This window comes from Oncorhynchus tshawytscha, linkage group LG20 (assembly GCF_018296145.1).
Source record: "Oncorhynchus tshawytscha isolate Ot180627B linkage group LG20, Otsh_v2.0, whole genome shotgun sequence".
NCBI lineage: Eukaryota > Metazoa > Chordata > Actinopteri > Salmoniformes > Salmonidae > Oncorhynchus > Oncorhynchus tshawytscha.
The window spans coordinates 22,502,049-22,523,265 of NC_056448.1; the positions used below are offsets into that span (position 1 = coordinate 22,502,049).

General features: G+C 38.2%; 1 protein-coding gene across 3 annotated transcripts in view; it reads left to right on the forward strand.

Moving 5' to 3' along the window:
* The window catches only part of LOC112220406 (atrial natriuretic peptide receptor 2), a 55,558-nt gene that overhangs the window by 9,533 nt on the left and 24,808 nt on the right, over positions 1-21,217 (forward strand). For all 3 annotated transcript variants that reach the window (XM_024382299.2, XM_024382300.2, XM_024382301.2), the window contains 6 exons: positions 3,237-3,350; positions 4,168-4,303; positions 4,462-4,556; positions 6,546-6,681; positions 12,497-12,581; positions 20,674-20,794. In XM_024382299.2, the coding sequence (XP_024238067.1) occupies positions 3,237-3,350; positions 4,168-4,303; positions 4,462-4,556; positions 6,546-6,681; positions 12,497-12,581; positions 20,674-20,794 (687 nt within the window). The remainder of the gene's footprint in view (positions 1-3,236; positions 3,351-4,167; positions 4,304-4,461; positions 4,557-6,545; positions 6,682-12,496; positions 12,582-20,673; positions 20,795-21,217) is intronic.

The following is a 21,217-nucleotide window of genomic DNA, read 5'->3' on the forward strand; positions in this document are numbered from 1 at the left end:
ATACCCCATAATGTCAAAGTGGAATTTTGTTTGTAGAACATTTTTAAAATTAATACAAAATGAAAAGCTGAAATGTTTTGAGTCAATAAGCTGAATATTCCTTTGAGTTTGATGAAGTTATTAATTAGGCTTTGGTTGGTGTATCAATACACACAGTCACTATAAAGATACAGGCGTTCTTCCTAACTAAGTTGCCGGAAGGGAAGGGAAACTGCTCAGGGATTTCACCATGAGGCCAATGGTGATTTTAACAGTGAATTAGTTTAATGGTTTTATTATCAGAAAAATTACGATTGAACAACATTGTGGTTACTCCACTTAAATGATAGAGTGAAAAGAAGGAAGCCTGTACAGAATAAAAATATTCCAATGCATGCATCCTGTTTGCAGCAAGGCACTTAAGTAATACTGCAAAAAATGTGTCAAAGAAATTAGCTTTTTGTCCTGAATACAAAGCATTATGTTTGGGGCAAATCCAACAAAACACATCACTGAGTACCACTCTTCATATTTTCACGCATGGTGGTGGCTGCATCATGTTATGGGTATGCTTGTCATCAGCAAGGACTAGGGAGTTTTAAAAGAGAAACGGAATACAGCTCAGCACAGGCAAAATCCTAGACCAACACCTGGTTCAGTCTGCTTCCCAACAGCCACTGGAAGTCATTCACCTTTCAGCAGGACATAACCTAAAACGCAAGTCCAAATATACATTGGAGTTGCTTACCAAGATGAATGTTCTTGAGTGGCCTAGTTAAAGTTTAGACTTAAATCGGCTTGAAAATCTATGGCAAGACTTGAAAATGGCTTTCTAGCAATGATCAACAACCAACTCGACAGAGCTTGAATAATTGTTAGAATAATAATGGGTAAATATTGTACAATCCAGGTGTGTAAAGCTCTTAGAGACTTACCCAGAAAGACTCGCAGCTGTAATTGCTGCCAAAGGTGTTTCTAAAATGTATTGACTCAAGGGGTGAGTACTTATCTAATCAAGATATATTATTATTTTATTTTTCATAAATGTTTTATAAATTGTAGAACTTTTCTTCCACTGAGTATTTTGTGTAGATAGTTGACAAAAATGAGAACTAAATCCATTTTAATCCTACTTTATAACACAACAACATGTGTCAAAAGTCAAGGGGTGTGAATACTTTCTGAAGGCACTGTAGATGGAGATAGTGGGACATGCTAGATGGAAAAACACACACACACACACACACACACACACACACACACACACACACACACACACACACACACACACACACACACACACACACACACACACACACACACACACACACACACGGGCAACATTGCTGCTACTATTTATTATTATTTATCAAAGCTGCTCAACCATGTCACTACTCACTTTAGCACATTTCATTGTCTATACTGTATATTAATATTATGTATATATTTCCAAACATGGCTATTTTTCTTCTTACTACCTATCTATTACTTATTATGTACTTTTTCTTTATAAATGTGTACTGCACTGTTGAGAGCTTGCAAGTAAGCATTTCACTGTACTGTTTACACCCTGTATCCTGTGCACGGGACCAATACACTTTGGTTGGATTTTAGATAAACTGAAGAACTTCGTAGAGATTTACTAATACATAGTTAATATTGATTCCTTTTATTGATGGCAATTTAAATGCACAGAAATACCGTGATAAGATCCTGAGGCCTATTTTTGTAAGGTGTCTTTGACCAACAGACGAATATCCGTATTCCAAGTCATGTGAAATCCATAGATTAGGCCCTAATTCATTTTTTTCAATTGACTGATATCCTCATATGAACTGTAACTCAGTAAAATGGCAATATACTGCACATAGAACGTTGATTGCTTTTGGAAGTTGGTTGTTTATCATTACTATGTCGAGCCATTCAGCAGGATGAAGCTTATTTCAGTATATCAAGGCACAGTACAAGTCAAAACTCAAGTGATGACCTTATATTGAGTCTTTGGCAGAAAGCGTGCTTTTCCATCCAGACATAATCAAACAATATGCAACAAGATACAACTGTCGTGTAATAGCAAATTTGTAACAAGTAGTGCAACTGGGAATGAGGGATAACATAAGCAATATACAGAGTTACCACAGCTGCTCTTCTATGTTTTTGCCTTCTCTTCAAGACATGTCTATAAGTTTAAGTGAATTTGGATACAGCAGATTGTCTATTCTTCACTATAAATAATGTTGTTGCTGTTTACTCATAATGGACTTTTAATTCAACCGTTTAGATTATAAAAGAGGAGACATCTGTTCGTCATTAATCCTACTTCTGGTGTTGACAATACACTTCAAATGTAATGTTTATCATTGACATTTCCACCCAGTAGGAAATCACTCTGCATACCATTAAAAATCTGTCAAACAATAGTTGGTACATGTTTATGATGCTCTGGGTGTAATTCCAAGCACGTCAGTTGGGTATGGCAGCTCAACACCAACAATTTAAAATAGGATACTAAAATCATTCCAATCCCGATTAAAAGGAAAATGCAGTTTAGAGGTATTAGGCTCTGATTTTAGGACCATGCAAATGCATGGGAGAGGGAGGGAAGGTGGTCTGTATGGCTGGCTGGTTTGATGAAGAGTGTAGCTGCAGGGACATGTGCAGAGGTAAAGATGGCTGTACTAGATTGCTTTGGCTAGGTAAATGCTGTTTGACTTGACATGAAACTAGAGTTTAATCCAGATGCTGAGCAAATGCGTAGCATCTAATTATTGTGTGACGTGTTTGTAGAATACAGACTCTGGGACATCCAGAGTCTGTATTAGTTGGGACTCCCTGAGTTGTGAATTGTTTTGGTGGGTTGCGACTACACCAAAAAAAACTTTCCTGTCAACTCAGGTATATGTGTAATTTATAGGAACTCTACCCACCAGACGTGAAGTGAAATGTGTCCCTCGCTATCAAATAAACTAATGAATCAACTTTTATCAAATCCGTACCATATTCCTGCTGTGTAGACAGTGGTAGATTTTGTGGTAGGAAGTCTCACGTGAATTGCCTGGTCTGCTGTTTGGACAAAAGTTGGATTCATGTTTATTTGATAGAGAACGATGCACAACTCAGGGATTCCAAGTATTACACAGACTACCGATGTCGTGTCCCAAAGCCAAGTCCCCTATGGACTGAGGTTGAAATTACATCCCTGTGTAATTCCACAGGAATGCTCCACTTTCTCATTGTTGTCTCTCTCTTCCGCCCAGTCTGTGTTGGTAATAACATACAGGGAGCCTGATAATCCAGAGTACAAACAGTTCCAAGATGAGCTCCACATTAGAGCTCAGAAGGACTTTGATGTGAACATAGAACCCTCTCTGGTAAGTTGTTTGAAATCCTGCCACATCTCAGTATCAGAGCCACAAAGTTTATTTGTTAAAAGGCTTTTACACCTTTGATAGGATTCTCCACACTAGAAAAAAAGCACTGTGTTTTTGAAATATCTTTGAAAGGACCCAAGAGAGATCATAAATTCAGATCATTTATGCATAGTTATTAATGGACTTCTTTGATTCATGAAAAACTTCACTCTTCTTTGTGAAGATGTATAGCCTTTTGGCAGACTAAGTGTATGCAAACCGATATTTAACTAGAGACAGCCATAGACCCATGCCTATAAGGGTCAAGGTAGAATTCCAGGTAAATGGTAAACGAAGTCAATCAATCAATCAAATGTTATTTGTCACATGCTTCGTAAACAACAGGTGAAATGCTTACATACGGGCCCTTCCCGACAATGCAGAGAGAACATTTTTGAAATAATAGAAAAATAATAACACAAGGAATAGATACACAATGAGTAACAATAACTTGACTATATACACGGGGTACCAGTACCGAGTTGATGTGCAAGGGTACAAGGTAATTGAGGTAGATATGTACATATAGGTAGTGGTAAAGTGACTATGCAACAGGATAGATAATAAGCAGTAGCAGCAGCATATGTGATGAGTCAAATGCAACAAGGGTCAATGTAGATAGTCCAGGTAGCTATTTGGCTAACTATGTAGCAGTCTTATGGCTTGGGGCTAGAAGCTGTTCAGGTTCCTGTTGGTTTCAGACTTGTTTCAGACATGAAGATCATGAAGAATACTCTCTTGCTGGCTTATATACAGACCTCCATTCCATTCCTTTCAGATGGATTTCATCGCCGGCTGCTTCTATGATGGCTTTGTGATGTATGCTAAGGCCTTGGAGGACACGCTAGCTGAGGGGGGCTCCCAGAACGATGGAATCAGCATCACACAGAGGATGCAAAACCTGCGATTCTGGGGTGAATATTATGAGTTGATCATGGTGATGTGTTTAGTTGACTTTGCATTCATCTATTTGGTGTCAATTGGGAAGGGAAAAGGTATTGCATTTGTTAAACCCATTGTTGCATTATGAGTGATATGAAATGTCTAAATGTGAAGGTTTTCTGTGTTTAAGGGGTTACAGGACTTGTGACCACAGACAAAAACAATGCCAGGAACACTGATTTTAACCTCTGGGCAATGACAAACCAGGAATCTGGAGAGTATGGGGTAAGTGATACTTCTGCAGGTAGATCCATTTAAGCTAGACATCTAAAGCTTGTCTATTTTGGAAGCCACTCACAGAAAGACACAATTTGCTATTTTATTTTCAGGCTTTGTTTTTCTGGCAAGTTAACTGTACAGTTGTGTTCAGGTCAGGATACTTATTACTATTTAAAAAAGGACCAATAGTTTATAAACATTACACAATACATTTGTTGCTAATTTACCATAGTGGTAGACAGTGCACCATTATTTTTATACTGTTTGAATTGTGGTCTGAAGTGCACACAATGCACAGTGGTGGGGACTGCAGCTCATGGCTCTGACTGGCTCAGATAGACTGATCACTTTGGCATCATCATGAGATTTGAGCTGCATGTAATGATGTCATGCAAATATGCTTTGATGAGTGGCCATATGTTCACTATGACAAAGGTACTTTTAGGTTAGTTTTGAGTGTGATTTACAAGATAACCCTTAAGAGTTCTCCAAGTAAACATTTGGCATTATCAATATGTGTTTTCCTATGTGAACTTTCATTAACAGTGTTCATTTTCAAATTCCTGCTTTTACAATATCCCACAGAGGTGATGAGGGATGCAGATTATTTATACAGTCTTATTTATAGTTATTGTTTATGGCTCTAGCCAACATTTCCATAGACATTTATATTTCTAAACTACAAAAATATATGTTGTCAAAAGATCAATTGTTTTACTTTATGGTTTTTATATTTTATATTTCAGTAGTAAATACTAGTAATGAGTGAGAGCAGTGCTTTTGGGGGACCGGTCTAATCTGTTACAGATGTTACAGTTGCTGTAATTACTGTAACAACAATTTCCCTCGAAATTCCTCTCCACATAATGAATTATGTGGAGCTGAAATCCCAATGCTTTGCTTGGGAATTGCCAAGATGCCATCAATGTCATTAAAAGTAAATGTTCAACATCATGCAAAGGCTATTACTGTTTGGGAGATACAGTATTCTGGAGTACAGTACTCTTTTAATGATAAAATGTGTAAAAAACAAAAATTTCCCTGAAATTCAAATGAAGATATTTGTTTATCTTGTCTTGTGCTCTACAAACACTTCCATGACTCTCTGAACTGTTCCAGAGATGCTCTCTGGAGGACACAAATGTTCCAGATTGATCAGAGTCCACTAACCTAACCAAAACTTCCCGATGTGAATAAATAGCTGATTAGAAAGCCACGGTTCTGTAGAAACCAGCAACTAGTGAATCCATTGATAAATGGTTGAGTTGAGTGGTCCTCCTGCTCCACAACAAACGGTTACAACCTGCATTGTTTTTACATCCCTCTGAGTGGGGCTGCCCTTCCCCTTCACAGACTGGCTAGCAGTGAGACCCAACATGCCTGTTTGGCCCTCCACTAAGGAGGCAGGCTAAACTGACATCCTCCAGCGACTGGTTAGAGACATGGGAGTCATGTTTCACAATGCCCTTCTGTGAAAAGGGAAGCTATTGACTGGGCTGACAAATCCCATAGCATCAAACAATAAACCTCCCATTGCTAGAGCTGAAAGGCCACCGTTTCTCAGACAACCTTTACCAAACAGCTAATTTGTCTGAAAAGTTGCCAGTTCTGTTAAGTCAACAATATTGTGTCTTGCTATACATATTAGTATATGTTAATGTTGAACATTTTAGTCACATAGTTATTTATTATGGACGTGCCCCAATAAAGCATGCCAAAGATGTGCTTTCTTCACTGATGGGCTCATATGTTTTAAAGGCACTGAAAAAGAGTAACGGCTATTTTAATATGCAGCTTTAATGCTACTGTGAATTTAAACAGGCACTCATTAGAGTAATACTGTGCTTTGTGCTCTTATTTGAAGTGGGAGAAAACAGCTCATTTGAATGAGGTAACATGCTCCATTTTCATCCCTCTGAATGTATCATTTGGCCATGGGAATTTCTGCCATCGCGTTTGTAAAAATTGCATAAACGTTTTCTTGATGTTTTGCAGCTTGTGGCCCATTACAATGGAACTAACAAAGAGATCATCTGGTCCTCAACGGAGAGGATTCATTGGCCCAAAGGAAGCCCACCTCTGGATAACCCACCGTGCGTCTTCTCTCCTGATGACCCCACCTGTGCTGATGGTATGTAAAGTAGGCTGGCTCCTGTACAAGTGATTCATAGGTAAGTCAGGTGCTTATATAGTAGTACAGCAGTTTTGACTAATTCTGCTACATGTTGTACCATCTGCGTTGATTCTATTTCATGTGCAACATGTTTTTTCACGGAAGGAACATATGGATGAAAAAATGTGGCTACTGTCGAAGGAGCAACATTTGTTATGAAGTAATATACATGTATTAGCTAATAAATAATAATTAGGTTGGCCACTGCAATGTGTTGATATGGTATCTATAGATATTGAATGAGGGGGAGAGTGTTGAGAAGTAACGATCTCTCCAAATAGAGTCCATCCACAAATAATTATCTGACTTGTGAGTCTGGCTGTCTCAGTGGTATATGAGGAAGACTGTATGCCTGCTGAACAAGTTTAAGAGACAGACAGGATTCTGCCATGTCTAGGAATGACCTTCTGACTCAGGTAGCATGAGTTAGACTGAAGGAGAACTGTAATGGAGCCACGCAGAGGGTCACTTATAGGAGGATGGTTGAAAAAGGCACATTTGAAAAACTGTGGTGATGCAGCAAGTGGTACGTTACATATATCTCCAAGACACCAATTTAGGCCAGTGTGAGTTTAATTTAGGCCAGTGTGAGTTTAATTTAGGCCAGTGTGAGTTTAATTTAGGCCAGTGTGAGTTTAATTTAGGCCAGTGTGAGTTTAATGTAGGCCAGTGTGAGTTTAATTTAGGCCAGTGTGAGTTTGATTTAGGCCAGTGTGAGTTTAATTTAGGTCAGTTTGTTTAATTTAGGCCAGTGTGAGTTTAATTTAGTCCAGTGTGAGTTTAATTTAGGCCAGTGTGAGTTTAATTTAGGCCAGTTTGTTTAATTTAGGCCAGTGTGAGTTTAATTTAGGCCAGTTTGTTTAATTTAGGCCAGTGTGAGTTTAATTTAGGCCAGTTTGTTTAATTTAGGCCAGTGTGAGTTTAATTTAGGCCAGTTTTTAATTTAGTTTTTAATTTAGGCCAGTGTGAGTTTAATTTAGGCCAGTTTGTTTAATTTAGGAGAGTGTGAGTTTAATTTAGGCCAGTTTGTTTAATTTAGGAGAGTGTGAGTTTAATTTAGGCCAGTGTGAGTTTAATTTTTAATTTAGGCCAGTGTGAGTTTAATTTAGGAGAGTGTGAGTTTAATTTAGGCCATTGTGAGTTTAATTTAGGCCAGTGTGAGTTTAATTTAGGCCAGTGTGAGTTTAATTTAGGCCAGTGTGAGTTTAATTTAGGCCAGTTTGTTTAATTTAGGCCAATGTGAGTTTGATTTAGGTCAGTTTGTTTAATTTAGGCCAGTGTGAGTTTAATTTAGGCCAGTGTGAGTTTAATTTAGGCCAGTGTGAGTTTAATTTAGGCCAGTGTGAGTTTGATTTAGGCCAGTGTGAGTTTAATTTAGAAGAGTGTGAGTTTAATTTAGGCCAGTGTGAGTTTAATTTAGGAGAGTGTGAGTTTAATTTAGGCCAGTGTGAGATTAATTTAGGCCAGTGTGAGTTTAATTTAGGCCAGTGTGAGTTTAATTTAGGAGAGTGTGAGTTTAATTTAGGAGAGTGTGAGTTTAATTTAGGCCAGTGTGAGTTTAATTTAGGCCAGTGTGAGCTTAATTTAGGCCAGTGTGAGCTTAATTTAGGCCAGTGTGAGCTTAATTTAGGCCAGTGTGAGCTTAATTTAGGCCAGTGTGAGTTTAATTTAGGAGAGTGTGAGTTTAATTTAGGCCAGTGTGAGTTTAATTTAGGCCAGTGTGAGTTTAATTTAGGCCAGTGTGAGTTTAATTTAGGCCAGTGTGAGTTTAATTTAGGCCAGTTTGTTTAATTTAGGCCAGTGTGAGTTTAATTTAGGCCAGTGTGAGCTTAATTTAGGCCAGTGTGAGTTTAATTTAGGCCAGTGTGAGCTTTATTTAGGCTAGTGTGGAAGTACAATATGTTATTTTTAGGAAATGTTACTGGTGGATATTATGTCTGTAAGTGCTGGCTAATATAGAATACCCTAAAACTACAATTAAACGGTGAGTCTCAAATAGCCGCCTGTTCCTTTTAATATACGGCACATTTCAGCAGAAATGTTTCAAATAAACACCTGGTCTAAATGAATTATTTACAAGGTGACCATACTATTACTAAAAGTATCCCTGAGAGCTCAATTTTGGGACCTGTCCTCTTTACTATTTATATAAATAATATTTATAATAATCTATTAATATAATAATCTATTTTCAAAAACCTGCAACATTCATCTGTATGCAAATGTCACTGTTATATACGCTATTGCCCCTATGGCTGACCAGGCTATGTTGGAGCTGCAATCTGATTTTGTTTCCTTGCAAAAAGTCCTTGTTAATCAAAAAAATGGTACTTAATGCAGGAAAACTAAATGTATTGCTGTTTTCTAATAATCTTAGAAATATTTCAGAAGGCTTACACATTCATGCATTGGTTGGTTCTTTCATCGAGCAGGTTCCCTCCTATAAATGTCTGGGGTTTTGGATTGATAATAATTTGATTTATAAAAAACATAGTTTTAGCTAGTTAATAAGCTGAGATTTAAAGTAGGCTTCTTTTATAGAAATATATCATCCTTCTCCCTGAACAGCAGAAGGCAGATTGTACAGTCAACTTTCCTGACAGTTCTTGACTACGGTGACACCATTTATCGGAATGCAGCAGCCACTGCCATAGTGCAGTGGCTGCTGGTGCCATAGTACCCTTCGTTTTATCACAGGTGATAGTTTTAATACGCATCACTGTATCCTGTGTCAAAAGGTTGGCTGGTCCTCATTAAAGTCCCGTAGATCACTTCATTACTCAATTTTTTGTTTACAAAGCTCTGCTGTACACACTTCCGAACGACCTAACTTCGTTGTTAGGTCTTGGTTAACTCTTGAGATTCCTCGGGTCTCCATCGAACTAGGTAAATCCGCTTTTAGTTACATATTTTGGAATCACTTACGACATTCATTACATTTGGACTCCCTGGTGCCACTAGGGAATTTTGAAAACTCTGATGATAAATGAGTTTTGATTGACATTAATAATTTGTTTATGATGCTTGTGATGTTCTAATGTAATGTTGTTTTCAGGGAACCATTGAAAATTAGACCCTGGTCTCAATTGGGCCCCCCTGATTAAATAAAAGTTTTTAAAAATATTATGAATTGTTTGCGAGGTTTAATGTTTGACTTATTACATTAAATAATTCAGTAATGATTGGAAAAATGATGGCAATCATCTGTTTTTATCGCCAGTAAGAAACTGCTAGCCATTGGCTGCTAACCAATGTTCCTTCAAAAAAACACAGCACTGAGCTTATTTCAGGTCTGCTGAGCACAAACTTGAACATTGTGAAAATGCAGTGCGCGTTTACTGAGTGAGCGTTTACTGTGAACACTGAGGCGGTACCCAAGTAGGCTACTGAGGATATTTGATCATAATGTAGGCCTACCAGAGTGGCCTAACATCAAAAACAATGGAGAAAATGCATCCCATAACAATTTTATCATTCACCCTACAGTAGCAGTCAATGTCTGGTGTTCAATGTAGGCCTACATTCCATGAGCCTTTGGAAGAAGAAAAAACATGCAGGACTTGTCCTTCAGACAAGGAGGTGACTGAAAATGTTGTTGTGTTGTTTGATGCAAAAAATACCTTTACAAAATAAAATGCATTATTATTCCCATACCATTATCACAGTGAATCAGACAAATTATGCTACCCTCTGCCTATTGGCTACTTAGCTTATTCAAGCCGGTCTCAATATACAACACTGCCCTTTAAGAACAAAAAGCTCTTTACCTGACTCGCTTTTCAAATATGTCTAGAATTGTAAACATTTTGTGTTCTTGCAGGAAGCAATCACTCCCTTATTGCTGACTACAAATGATCTATAACTGGGCTAATAACTCACTAACTAGTAAAGGATATGAACAAATGTGCACACATGGCTACGTGCAGCTCTCGCTTTTATCTCAAAACAAGCGCATCTACTCATGACCGCTCATGCTGTAAACACAGTCTAGATCAAAGTACAACCTACAACCAAATCTCTTGCATTGTTAGTTTTGTTTCGGTATGTTGCATTGAAAGTGGATAATATTGCATTGATTCAATCACAATTGCCACAATAAAGGGAAACAATGTTAATAGTGTTAACAGGGAAAACTCTAGAACATTTTTCACCAAACTTTTCTGAGTCAAGATCATCTTCTGAGTCAAAATGCAAGCCGAGATCTACCGCTCAGTAATTTTTTTAACATGACTTAAACGTAAGCCTATTAAACATTGACCATTTAAAAACTGTACTGTAGCAATGAGGTTTGTACAGTAAGCTATAGGCCCTGCCTATAAATGATCTACGCATATTGGCTTTGCTTGAATTGCCCTGCCAATGCATTATTTAAAAATTTGAGGTAGGCTATATGAACACACCGGTAATAGATCCATTGTTGTATTACTTGTGAGGCACAGCTGAGGGAGCATACATTTAAGTAATGCATGTTGTTACTCCTATGAGCAGAGAAAGTGAAATATTCCTTGATATTAAAAAAGACCCAAGTCACTAATAATAACAACAACGCCTATAGATACACTTTCCTACTCATTCATTACTGCTGCAGTGCTTGTTGCAGCGCTGAGTGGAAATATGAAGAACACACATTTTATGCCTTATAAAAGTGTTGAATACAAAGTGTTGACAGTGCTGAGTAAGAACTTAAACATAGACTGTCAAAGAGCGAGTGAGTTCATCTCTAGTATCTCTCTAGTTTTGAAATCTCATCGTATCAACTTTGCTATAGCTTTCTTTTATTCCTGCTACGTTACTGCAGACACGGTAGTCCAATTGACCAGCGTTAGGCCTATAGTGTACTTGATTGGCTCTCGGGCCTGGCGGGAAGGCAGAGTTTGTACCTTCTACCATATGAAATGGTTCAAAATGGCAACAGTTCGCCTGCACGGCATGCAAGGCAGCTGAATCAAGTGTATCTACCGCCATCAGCCCGAGACAAATAAAAAAAATAGGAACACAAGGATTTATTGTTGGGTTTTTTCAGAAATGTTTGGCAATCGACTTAGAATGCCTTGGACATCGACCAGTCGATCGCGATCGACCGGTTGGTGACCACTGCTCTAGAAAGTTGAGTGAAGTTCAACCTTGTGCTTCTCTCTGTGGGCTAAGCGGCAGGCCCTGGGGGAGCTGCGAGGTAGTCTCGGCAGGTCCCCGGGGAGCTGCGCGGTAGCCACGGGGCTATTGCTTGCCTGCTGCTAACAGCTGAGAACTACTAGCTAACTGGTAAGCACAAAACAGTCAACAACTTCGGGAGTACAAACCCCCAGAAATCAGCCAATCGCCCTATAATGGCAAAAGTATGACCTATCAAAAATGCACAGTTAAAGAGGAGAATAATTATTCTGTCATACTAAGAAAAAAGAAACGTGACACAGTGTGTAAATGGTAACACATTAGTGCAGGAAATGAAGAAGTTGATTAAAATGCTGGAAGTGAATGCTGGAATCAAACAATTAACTATGCAAATGAGCAAAAGCTGTGTGAATTAAGGAAATAGACGCCTGGCTCAAATAGAAGCCTGTTTCTAATAAGTGCATGTTGCGTTCAGTGATTTAAGCAAATAAAGTTCTACGGTACCCAAATACAGAATATATTCATTTCAGGAAAGCATTGTGGAGTTTTAATACTATTGATTTTTGAAAACATAATTTGGTTTTGAAAACAAATTTTATAAATCTTGAAATGTTAATAAAAGGATAAATGTGTACATTGCTGTGTTTCCCTGTATTTTCAGGTCATCTTCCAGTGCTGGGGATTGTAGCTGTCGGGTCTGGCTTAGCCCTCATCATTTTTGGAATCTCCAGCTTCCTCATTTACCGGTGAGTTGTTTTGTTCATTCAGGCTTGTGCTCTGAAGACCAAGCAGTGAAATGAACATCTTTCTACTTGGAGGGAGGTAGAGGGAGGGGGAGACATAGAAGGAGAGGGAGGGAGGGATAGAGGAAGGGGGGAGAGCGAGAGAGAGAGAATTGATGTGCTTCAAAGAGGATTTATTAGGAGCACAACTATAGGTGCCAGCATGAAATGTACATGATTGTTGCCAGGAGCAACCACTCAGCAAGTGATGGTGCAAAAGTAAAGCAGAAAAGTATGTCACTTCCCAAGGTAAACTCAGTTACACTACCTGGCCTAAATATTTGAACAACCACATAGTTACGCTCACATAATAGTAAGTAACACGTTCCTTTGTTATTATTCTTTACATTGAATGTAGACAGAGACCTTTGCTTGATCTCCAGTCGCATTCTATGAACTTTGCTATGAACCTGTTTGTGAAATGAAATAGTGTTCCGGTGAGCTTTCGGAAATAAGTTCTAGTTTTTCATAATTGGATTTTTAAATGCGGAGGCTAGAAACACCCACATGTGCTTGTGCATCTGCTGGGGAAATGATTGGTACTCTCAACCCTGTCTATGTAGGGGCTGCATTCGGTCGTCAACAAGGTCTAGAGGGCTGCTCTGAAAATTGGTTATACTTCCTCGCCGTCAAAATTAGCAAAAAGCCATCGTTTCTGGAATTTCCGAAGCTGCCTGAATGTCTAGCTTTAATTTATGTGATTATTGGCGAGCTGGACACAGTCAAGGAAATGTATGAATGTAGGTCAATTTTCATTTCTACACTGTTTCGATTTGGTTTTAGTCATTTTAAAGTATGTCGAGTTAGTTTTCCCAATATTATTTTTACTTAGACCACCCATGGTCCGGACATTTGACACCCCTTACTTATCTAGACATGTAAATGTTCGCACATGCTCTTCATGCAGATATAGTTTTGGCAGTAAATGAATGCATCTACTGTCACCCCTAATATTGATGTTAATGTTCTCCGTCACAGGTGGAACACTGATATTTCATATTAGTTATGTTTAATTTCAAAACATTAATTGGCCTCCCTCTATTTGCCAGGATTTCAATGACCAAATCTATATAATTACTTTCACAGTTAGATACTAGTTAGATACTAGGTATTCCTCAGGAAATAGGCAGAATTGCATTTCTGGAGTGAAACATATGTTTGGTTCATTGGCTTTATATGAAACTCCATTATTTGGCTATATAGGGTTCTGTTATAGGGGTTGTGAACAAACACATTTTCTCACAGACTTCACAATTTAAGGTGTCATTTCCTTCCATGTGTATCTTACAACATTCAAAGAAGGGTCATCTTGGCTTTCTAATAAAGACTGACTGGGTTTAAATGTGTGTGAAGTGCAGGGTTGGGTAGGTTACTTTCTAAATGTAATCTGTTACAGTTACTAGTTACCTATCCAAAATTGTAATCAGTAACGTAACTTTTGGATTACCCCATCTCAGTAATGTAATCTGATTACATTCAGTTACTTTTAGATGACTTTCCCCTTAATTAACTTCTTGGTGACAGGAGGGCAGTATTGAGTAGGTTGGATGAATAAGGTGCCCAGAGTAAACTGCCTGCTACTCTGTCCCAGATGCTAATATATGCATATTATTAGTGGTATTGGATAGAAAACACTCTGAAGTTTCTAAAACTGTTTGAATGATGTCTGTGAGTATAACAGAACTCATATGGCAGGCAAACATCTGAGAAAAATCCAACCAGGAAGTGGGAAATCTGAGGCTTGTAGTTTTTTAACCCAGCCCCTATGGTAGATACAGTGGGATATTGCTTCCACTAGATGTCAACAGTCTTTAGAATGTTGTTTGAGGCTTCTACTCTGAAGTGGGACAGAATGAGAGAGGAATGAGTCAGAGGTCTGCCAGCAGTCACGCGCTGGTCACGCGCATTTCACATGAGAGGTATCTCCCATTCCTTTGCTTTTCTGAAGACAAAGGAATTGTCCGGTTGGAATATTATTGAAGATTTATGTTAAAAACATCCTTAAGATTGATTCCATACATCGTTTGACAAGTTTTTACGGGCTGTAACGGAACTTTTTGAACTTTTCGTCCGACGTTTGGCTGGACCTGAACGCGCTTTTGGATTTGTTTACCAAACGCCCTAACAAAAGAAGCTATTTGGACATTATCGAACAAAACAAACATTTATTGTGGAACTGCGAATCCTGGAAGTGCATTCTGATGAATATCATCAAAAGTAAGTGAATATTTATAATGCTCTTTTTGACTAATGTTGACTACCCAACATGGCAGATATTTCTTTTGGCTGGTTTGGGCTCTGAGCGCCGTACTCAGATTATGCTTTTCCGTAATGTTTTTTTGAAATCTGACACAGCGGTTACATTAAGGAGAAGTGTATCTAAAGTTCCACGCATAACACTTGAATTTTCATCAACATTCATAATGAGTATTTCTGTGAATTCATGTGGCCCTCTGCAAAATCACTGCATGTTTTAGAACTACTGAACGTAACGCGCCAATGTAAAATGATTTTTTTATATAAATATGCACTTTATCGAACAAGACATACATGTATTGTGTAACATGACGTCCTATGAGTGTCATCTGATGAAGATAATCAAAGGTTAGTGATTCATTTTATCTCTATTTGTGCTTTTTGTGACTCCTCTCTTTGGCTGGAAAAATGGCTGTGTTTTTCTGTGAGTTGGTGGTGACCTAACATAATTGTTTTTGGTGCTTTCGCTGTAAAGCATTTTTGAAATCAGACACTGTGGCTGGATTAACGAGAATTGTATATTTAAAATTGTGTAAAACACTTGTATGCTTGAGGAATTTTAATCATGAGATTTTTTTTTTGTTTTGAATTTGGCGCCCTGCACTTTCACTGGCTGTTGGCGAGGTGGGACACTACCGTCCCACATATCCCAGAGAGGTTTTAAGAGGCATTAGAAGAAGACAGAAATGTAGGTTACCAATTGAACGGAATCTATTGCAAGATAAATGAATGTTAAAGTTTAAATAGCTGGCCATATATGGATGTTAGATTTTAATTTATGAGTTGGTTATGTAGGCTTCTTCGAACCTAATTGCTTTCTACTACAATTAAATTACATCTTTACATTAAAAACCAAAGGCTAACAGAATTCCAGTCATTACAATAAAGGTCGCCCCTCCTCTGTTTTGGTAAAAAGCTAAGGGATGGGCCTGGAGAAATGTAACCACTCTCAGATTAATAGACAGAGCTATGGATGCAAGGACTGACCATCCATGATATCAACATTATTGTTTTAACCATGGTATGAGGCTATACAGTGTTTGTTTACATTTACAATGTTTACAGACATTGGACAAAAACAAGCTTTTATTTTGGGTTCTCATGGAGTGTGACAGTTGAACTAAGCTCATGAGCAATTTATTTATAAGTTATATTCTTCAAGAATAAATGGATATACACCACCAGTCAAAAGTTTTAGGACACCTACTCATTCAAGGGTTTTCTTTATTTTTACTATTTTCTACAGTGTAGAACAATAGTGAATACATCAACACTATGAAATAACACATATGGAATCATGTAGTAACCAAAAAAGTGCAAAGCTGTCATCAAGGCAAAGGGTGGCTACTTTGACGAATCTCAAATATGTCACGCCCTGATCTTAGTTATCTTTGTTTTCTTTATTATTTTGGTTAGGTCAGGGTGTGACATGGGTGATGTATGTGTTTTTGTTCCTGTCTAGGGGTTTTGTTTTTCTATGGTTAGTTGCCTGTGTCGGCACTTGTTTATATACAGCGTCACGTTCGTTTTGTTGTTTTGTATAGTTTGTTTCGTATTTCTTCGTTAATAACTAGAAGAATGTATTCACATCCCGCTGCGCCTTGGTCTCCTCCATTCAACGAACGTGACAAAATATAACATATATTTTGATTTGTATAACACTTTTTTGGTCACTATATGATTCCATATGTGTTATTTCATAGTTTTGATGTCTTCACTATTTTTCTACAACGTTGAAAGTAGTACAAATTAAGAAAACCCCTGGAATGAGTAGGTATGTCCAAACTTTTGACTGGTACCGTAAATATAATTTATAAGTCCAAAAATGGATGTAGCAACTACAGATTGCCCCTTTATGTCTATCAAAACTGTGTGAGTTTGAGCATGTGTCCATTAGGACTATGGAATTTTTTTATCAGCATGAATTAGATTGAGCATTAAAATAGACTTTTATTCCTTAGGCTGGGATCTGCACTATGCAGCTGTCTTTATTGGGTTCAAATACACATTTAGATTTGTGAACAGCCATCCACAACAACCGCAATCCGTAAGGCGCAAATAGATAAATGAGAGAGCAGCAGTGTGATTCACATCAATGCGCCATGTAGATATCAATAATAAGTGATATCCGTATCGCTGTAGACTACACCACTGCTGTCATCCTTACCTCCAAGCGTTTATTCAAGTTGGATGATCTTTGGATGCCGACAGCAGTTGCACCATTGGAATACATAGCTTGGACAGTAGCCCACAAAAGCCTATTCCTGCTCTTTTCCCGCGATCCATCAAGCACATTTGGTGTGTCATCACAGTGGTCTCTGACTTGTGGTCAGACTCGCTCTGGTGGAACAAACTTAAACGTGCGCCTTTTTTCAATGCTGATATGAATGTCATTGCGAAAACAGAGAAGTGTCCAATATTTTTTTTCTCGCAAACATCTTTTCTGAGTTTAAAAGTCATCCTTGAAGTAATCATCTAGTTTTTCAAAAGCATCTGTAATCTGATTACAATAATTTAGCTGGTAATGTAACGATGACAGTTAGTGTTTTTTTGTAATCCCTTACATGTAACGGATTACAACTCCCCATCCCTGGTGAAGTGTTAGGGGATGTTGAGCAGAACCTACTATAGGGCTCTGTAGTTTAATGGAGAGTTTGTCCAGCAAAGGTATTCACATATGGGATTTATGAAACAATAGAGCTAGTGTGGAGCACTTTGGTGCTGCGGCTACCAGACTGCAAATGAAGGCCTTTAAATAGAAAAATACTTTTGGGAGGAGAGAGAATTGGTTTAATAGTGTTTCCTGCCTTAAAAGATTGCACCGCTCCCCAGCGATAATGTGACATTTCCATTCTTCCACACGGGCACAGTCCAGAGAGCTTATACAGTTGAAGTCGGAAATGTACATACACTTAGGTTGGAGTCATTAAAACTCGTTTTTCAACCACCCAACAAATTTCTTTTTAACAAACTATAGTTTTGGCAATTGGTTAGGACATCTACTTTGTGCATGACACAAGTCATTTTTCCAACAATTGTTTTCAGACAGATTATTTCACTTATTTCACTTGTATCACAATTCCAGTTGGGTGGCAGGTAGCCTAGTGGTTAGAGTGTTGGACTAGTAACCGAAAGGTTGAAAGATCGAATCCACAAGCTGACAAGGTAAAAATCTGCCGTTCTACCCCTGAACAAGGCAGTTAACCCACTGTTCCTAAACTGTCATTGAAAATAAGAATTTGTTCTTAACTGACTTGCCTAGTAAAATAAAAAATACTGCTCAGGAAGGAGATGTGTTCTGTCTCCCAGAGATGAACGTACTTTGGTGTGAAAAGTGCAAATCAAACCCAGAACAACAGCAAAGGACCTTGTGAAGATGCTGGAGGAAGCTGTTACAAAAGTATCTATATCCACAGTAAAACAAGTCCTATATTGACATAACCTGAAAGGCTGCTCAGCAAGGAAGAAGCCACTGCTCCAAAACCACCATAAAAAACCTAGACTACGGTTTGCAACTGCACATGGGGACAAATATAGTACTTTTTGGAGAAATGTCCTCTGGTCTGATGAAACAAAAGTAGAACTGTTTGGCCATAATGACCATGTTTGGAGGAAAAAGGCAAGCCGAAGAACACCATCCCAACCGTGAAGCACGGGGGTGGCAGCATCATGTTGTGGGGGTGCTTTGCTGCAGGAGGGACTGGTGCACTTCACAAAATAGATGGCATCATGAGAAGGAAAATTATGTGGATATATTGAAGCAACATCTCAAGATATCAGTCAGGAAGTTAAAGCTTGGTCGCAAATGGGTCTTCCAAATGGACAATGATCCCAAGCATACTTCCAGATTTGTGGCAAAATGGCTTAAGGACAAGAAAGTCAAGGTATTGGAGTGGCCATCACAAAGCCCTGACCTCGATCCTATAGAGAGCTCTGTCAGGAGGAATGGTTCAAAATTCACCCAACTTATTGTGGGAAGCTTGTGGAAGGCTACCCGAAAGGTTTGACCCAAGTTAACCAATTTAAAGGCAATGCTACCAAATACTGAAATAAATCATTCTCTCTGCTATTATTCTGACATTTCACATTCTTAAAATTAAGTGGTGATCCTAACTGACCTAAGACAGGGAATGTTTACTAGGATTAAATGACAGGAATTGTGCAACTGTGTTTAAATGTATTTGGCTAAGGTGTATGTAAACTTCCGACTTCAACTGTATATACTCACGGGCATGAAACAAATAACTTTACACAAATCAACAACCAATCAGCATACTGCTAAAGCAACACTTGAGTGGTTTAAGGGGAAACATTTAAATGTCTTGGAATGGCCTAGTCAAAGCCTAGACCTCAATCCAATTGAGAATCTGTGGTATGACTTAAAGATTGCTGTACACGAGCGGAACCCATCCAACTTGAAGGAACTGGAGCAGTTTTGCCTTGAAGAATGGGCAAAAATCCCAGTGGCTAGATGTGCCAAGCTTATAGAGACATACCCCAAGAGACTTACAAGTTTTTATCTGGTTTATGAATTGACTAAAAGTAGCTGATTAGTAAAAGTTTCTGATCAGACACTTACTTACTAAGATGAGGCTTATCTTGTAGTTCTTATGTTTGGTACAACTTATGTCTGTTTTAGACATACCTACAGTTAATACAGTTCCTACTTAGTCAAGGAGAAATTTGAAAGCCCAGTACTGTTTGTTTTCTACTCTGAATTGGCTACTCTGGAATGCAAGGCCATGGAAGTTGGTTCCTGTGCATACACATCAAGAACAGCTCCAAGTCTTCAATGTTAAGACCCAGCAAAAGGAGGACGGGAGTTAAGATCAGAATGAATGGTGATTGGCCACTGTGGGTGGAAATACAGCACTTGCAGAAAGAGGAAATTAGGAATATATGAATAATTGTTTAACTAGATGTTACTGTACATGCGAGTGAAAATAGCTGTTTTATTTGTTTCTCCAGAACACATTTTCAAGTCACATGTATGGTACATGTAGTTAAATAATTATTCAATAGGTGGCTCAGCAGTGGGGTAAAATCCACCAATATGCAAACGCTGCAATAATATACTGGCACTATCTGGAAGTGTCTTGCACCTTTTAGACTGACCTGGAATGTGTGGCTCTGCTCTTTCCCCCCTTCATTTTCAACGTATCAAACTAATAACGATTTCCCCCTCAAAACGCTCACATTCTTAACATTTGAAGCCATGCTTGAGGGTTTTAAAAACATGGATTTTTTGCAGCAAATCGGGGAGGATGTTGAGAAACACCAGGTCCTGAGAGATCTGCACCAGATGTGTTTATTCACTTGGATATCTCAGAGTGACTTCCAGTTATACTGGTGTTTAAAAATATTTTTAAGTGGTCTATTTTTGGTCACTCAGTATTTAGTTTTGTTCTGGTAACTTACAGTTTGATCGACATTGGGGAGGTAGAATTGTAACATTACATCATTCAAGTTATTATCATAATACCACAACTTTATTTTGATCATTTTTCATAAAGCTGTGGACAGTTCAAACATTACCCTTTGTCAGTGTTAGATTGCTGAGCCCTAATCATTCATTTAATCAGATAGTATCTGAGGAAATACCACTGACAAAAGTTTCATATCTCATTTGATATGGCAAGTGTCAATTATGTTGAAAGATCATAACAGTAATGATTCTATCATGTTAGAACAATCTGATAACAACAATGAATGCATAATGTATCTACATGCTAGAGTTTCAGTTCGGTGCCTTTGTTGTAAACACTTTTATTCATGTGTCCTCCTGCTGTTCTTGTTGAAGAAAACTGAAGCTGGAAAAGGAGTTGGCTGGAATGCTGTGGAGGATAAAGTGGGAGGACCTGCAGTTTGAGAGCCCCAACAAATATCCTAAAAAAGCAGGCAGCCGTCTCACCCTCTCACAGGTACATTTGTCTCTGAAATAAGACTCAAGAGTTCAAACCAATGAATGACCTGTATTATGTTGTTTATTAGTTGTTCAGAGCGATCTCATATTATGACATGCTGGCAGCCTAAAACATTTCCTCACAATTTGATCTTAATATTGTTTAGATTTGGTCAGTAGTCCTGGCACTGCCGTGCATCGGAGATTAAGATGTTGTTGTTTCTCTAGCAGATTAGAATTCCATTTTAGCCAGTGGGAAAGAAAAGGCTCAACAGATGCAGTTTATCTTGCTAAAACCTCTCTACAGACCCACAGTATCACTGCTACCTCTCTCATAGCTTTGTTCTTAAGGCATCTTTGAGATTCCGTTTGTAATGAAAAGTGGTATATAAAATACATCTATTATTATTATTATTATTATTATTATTATATGCAACAGAGG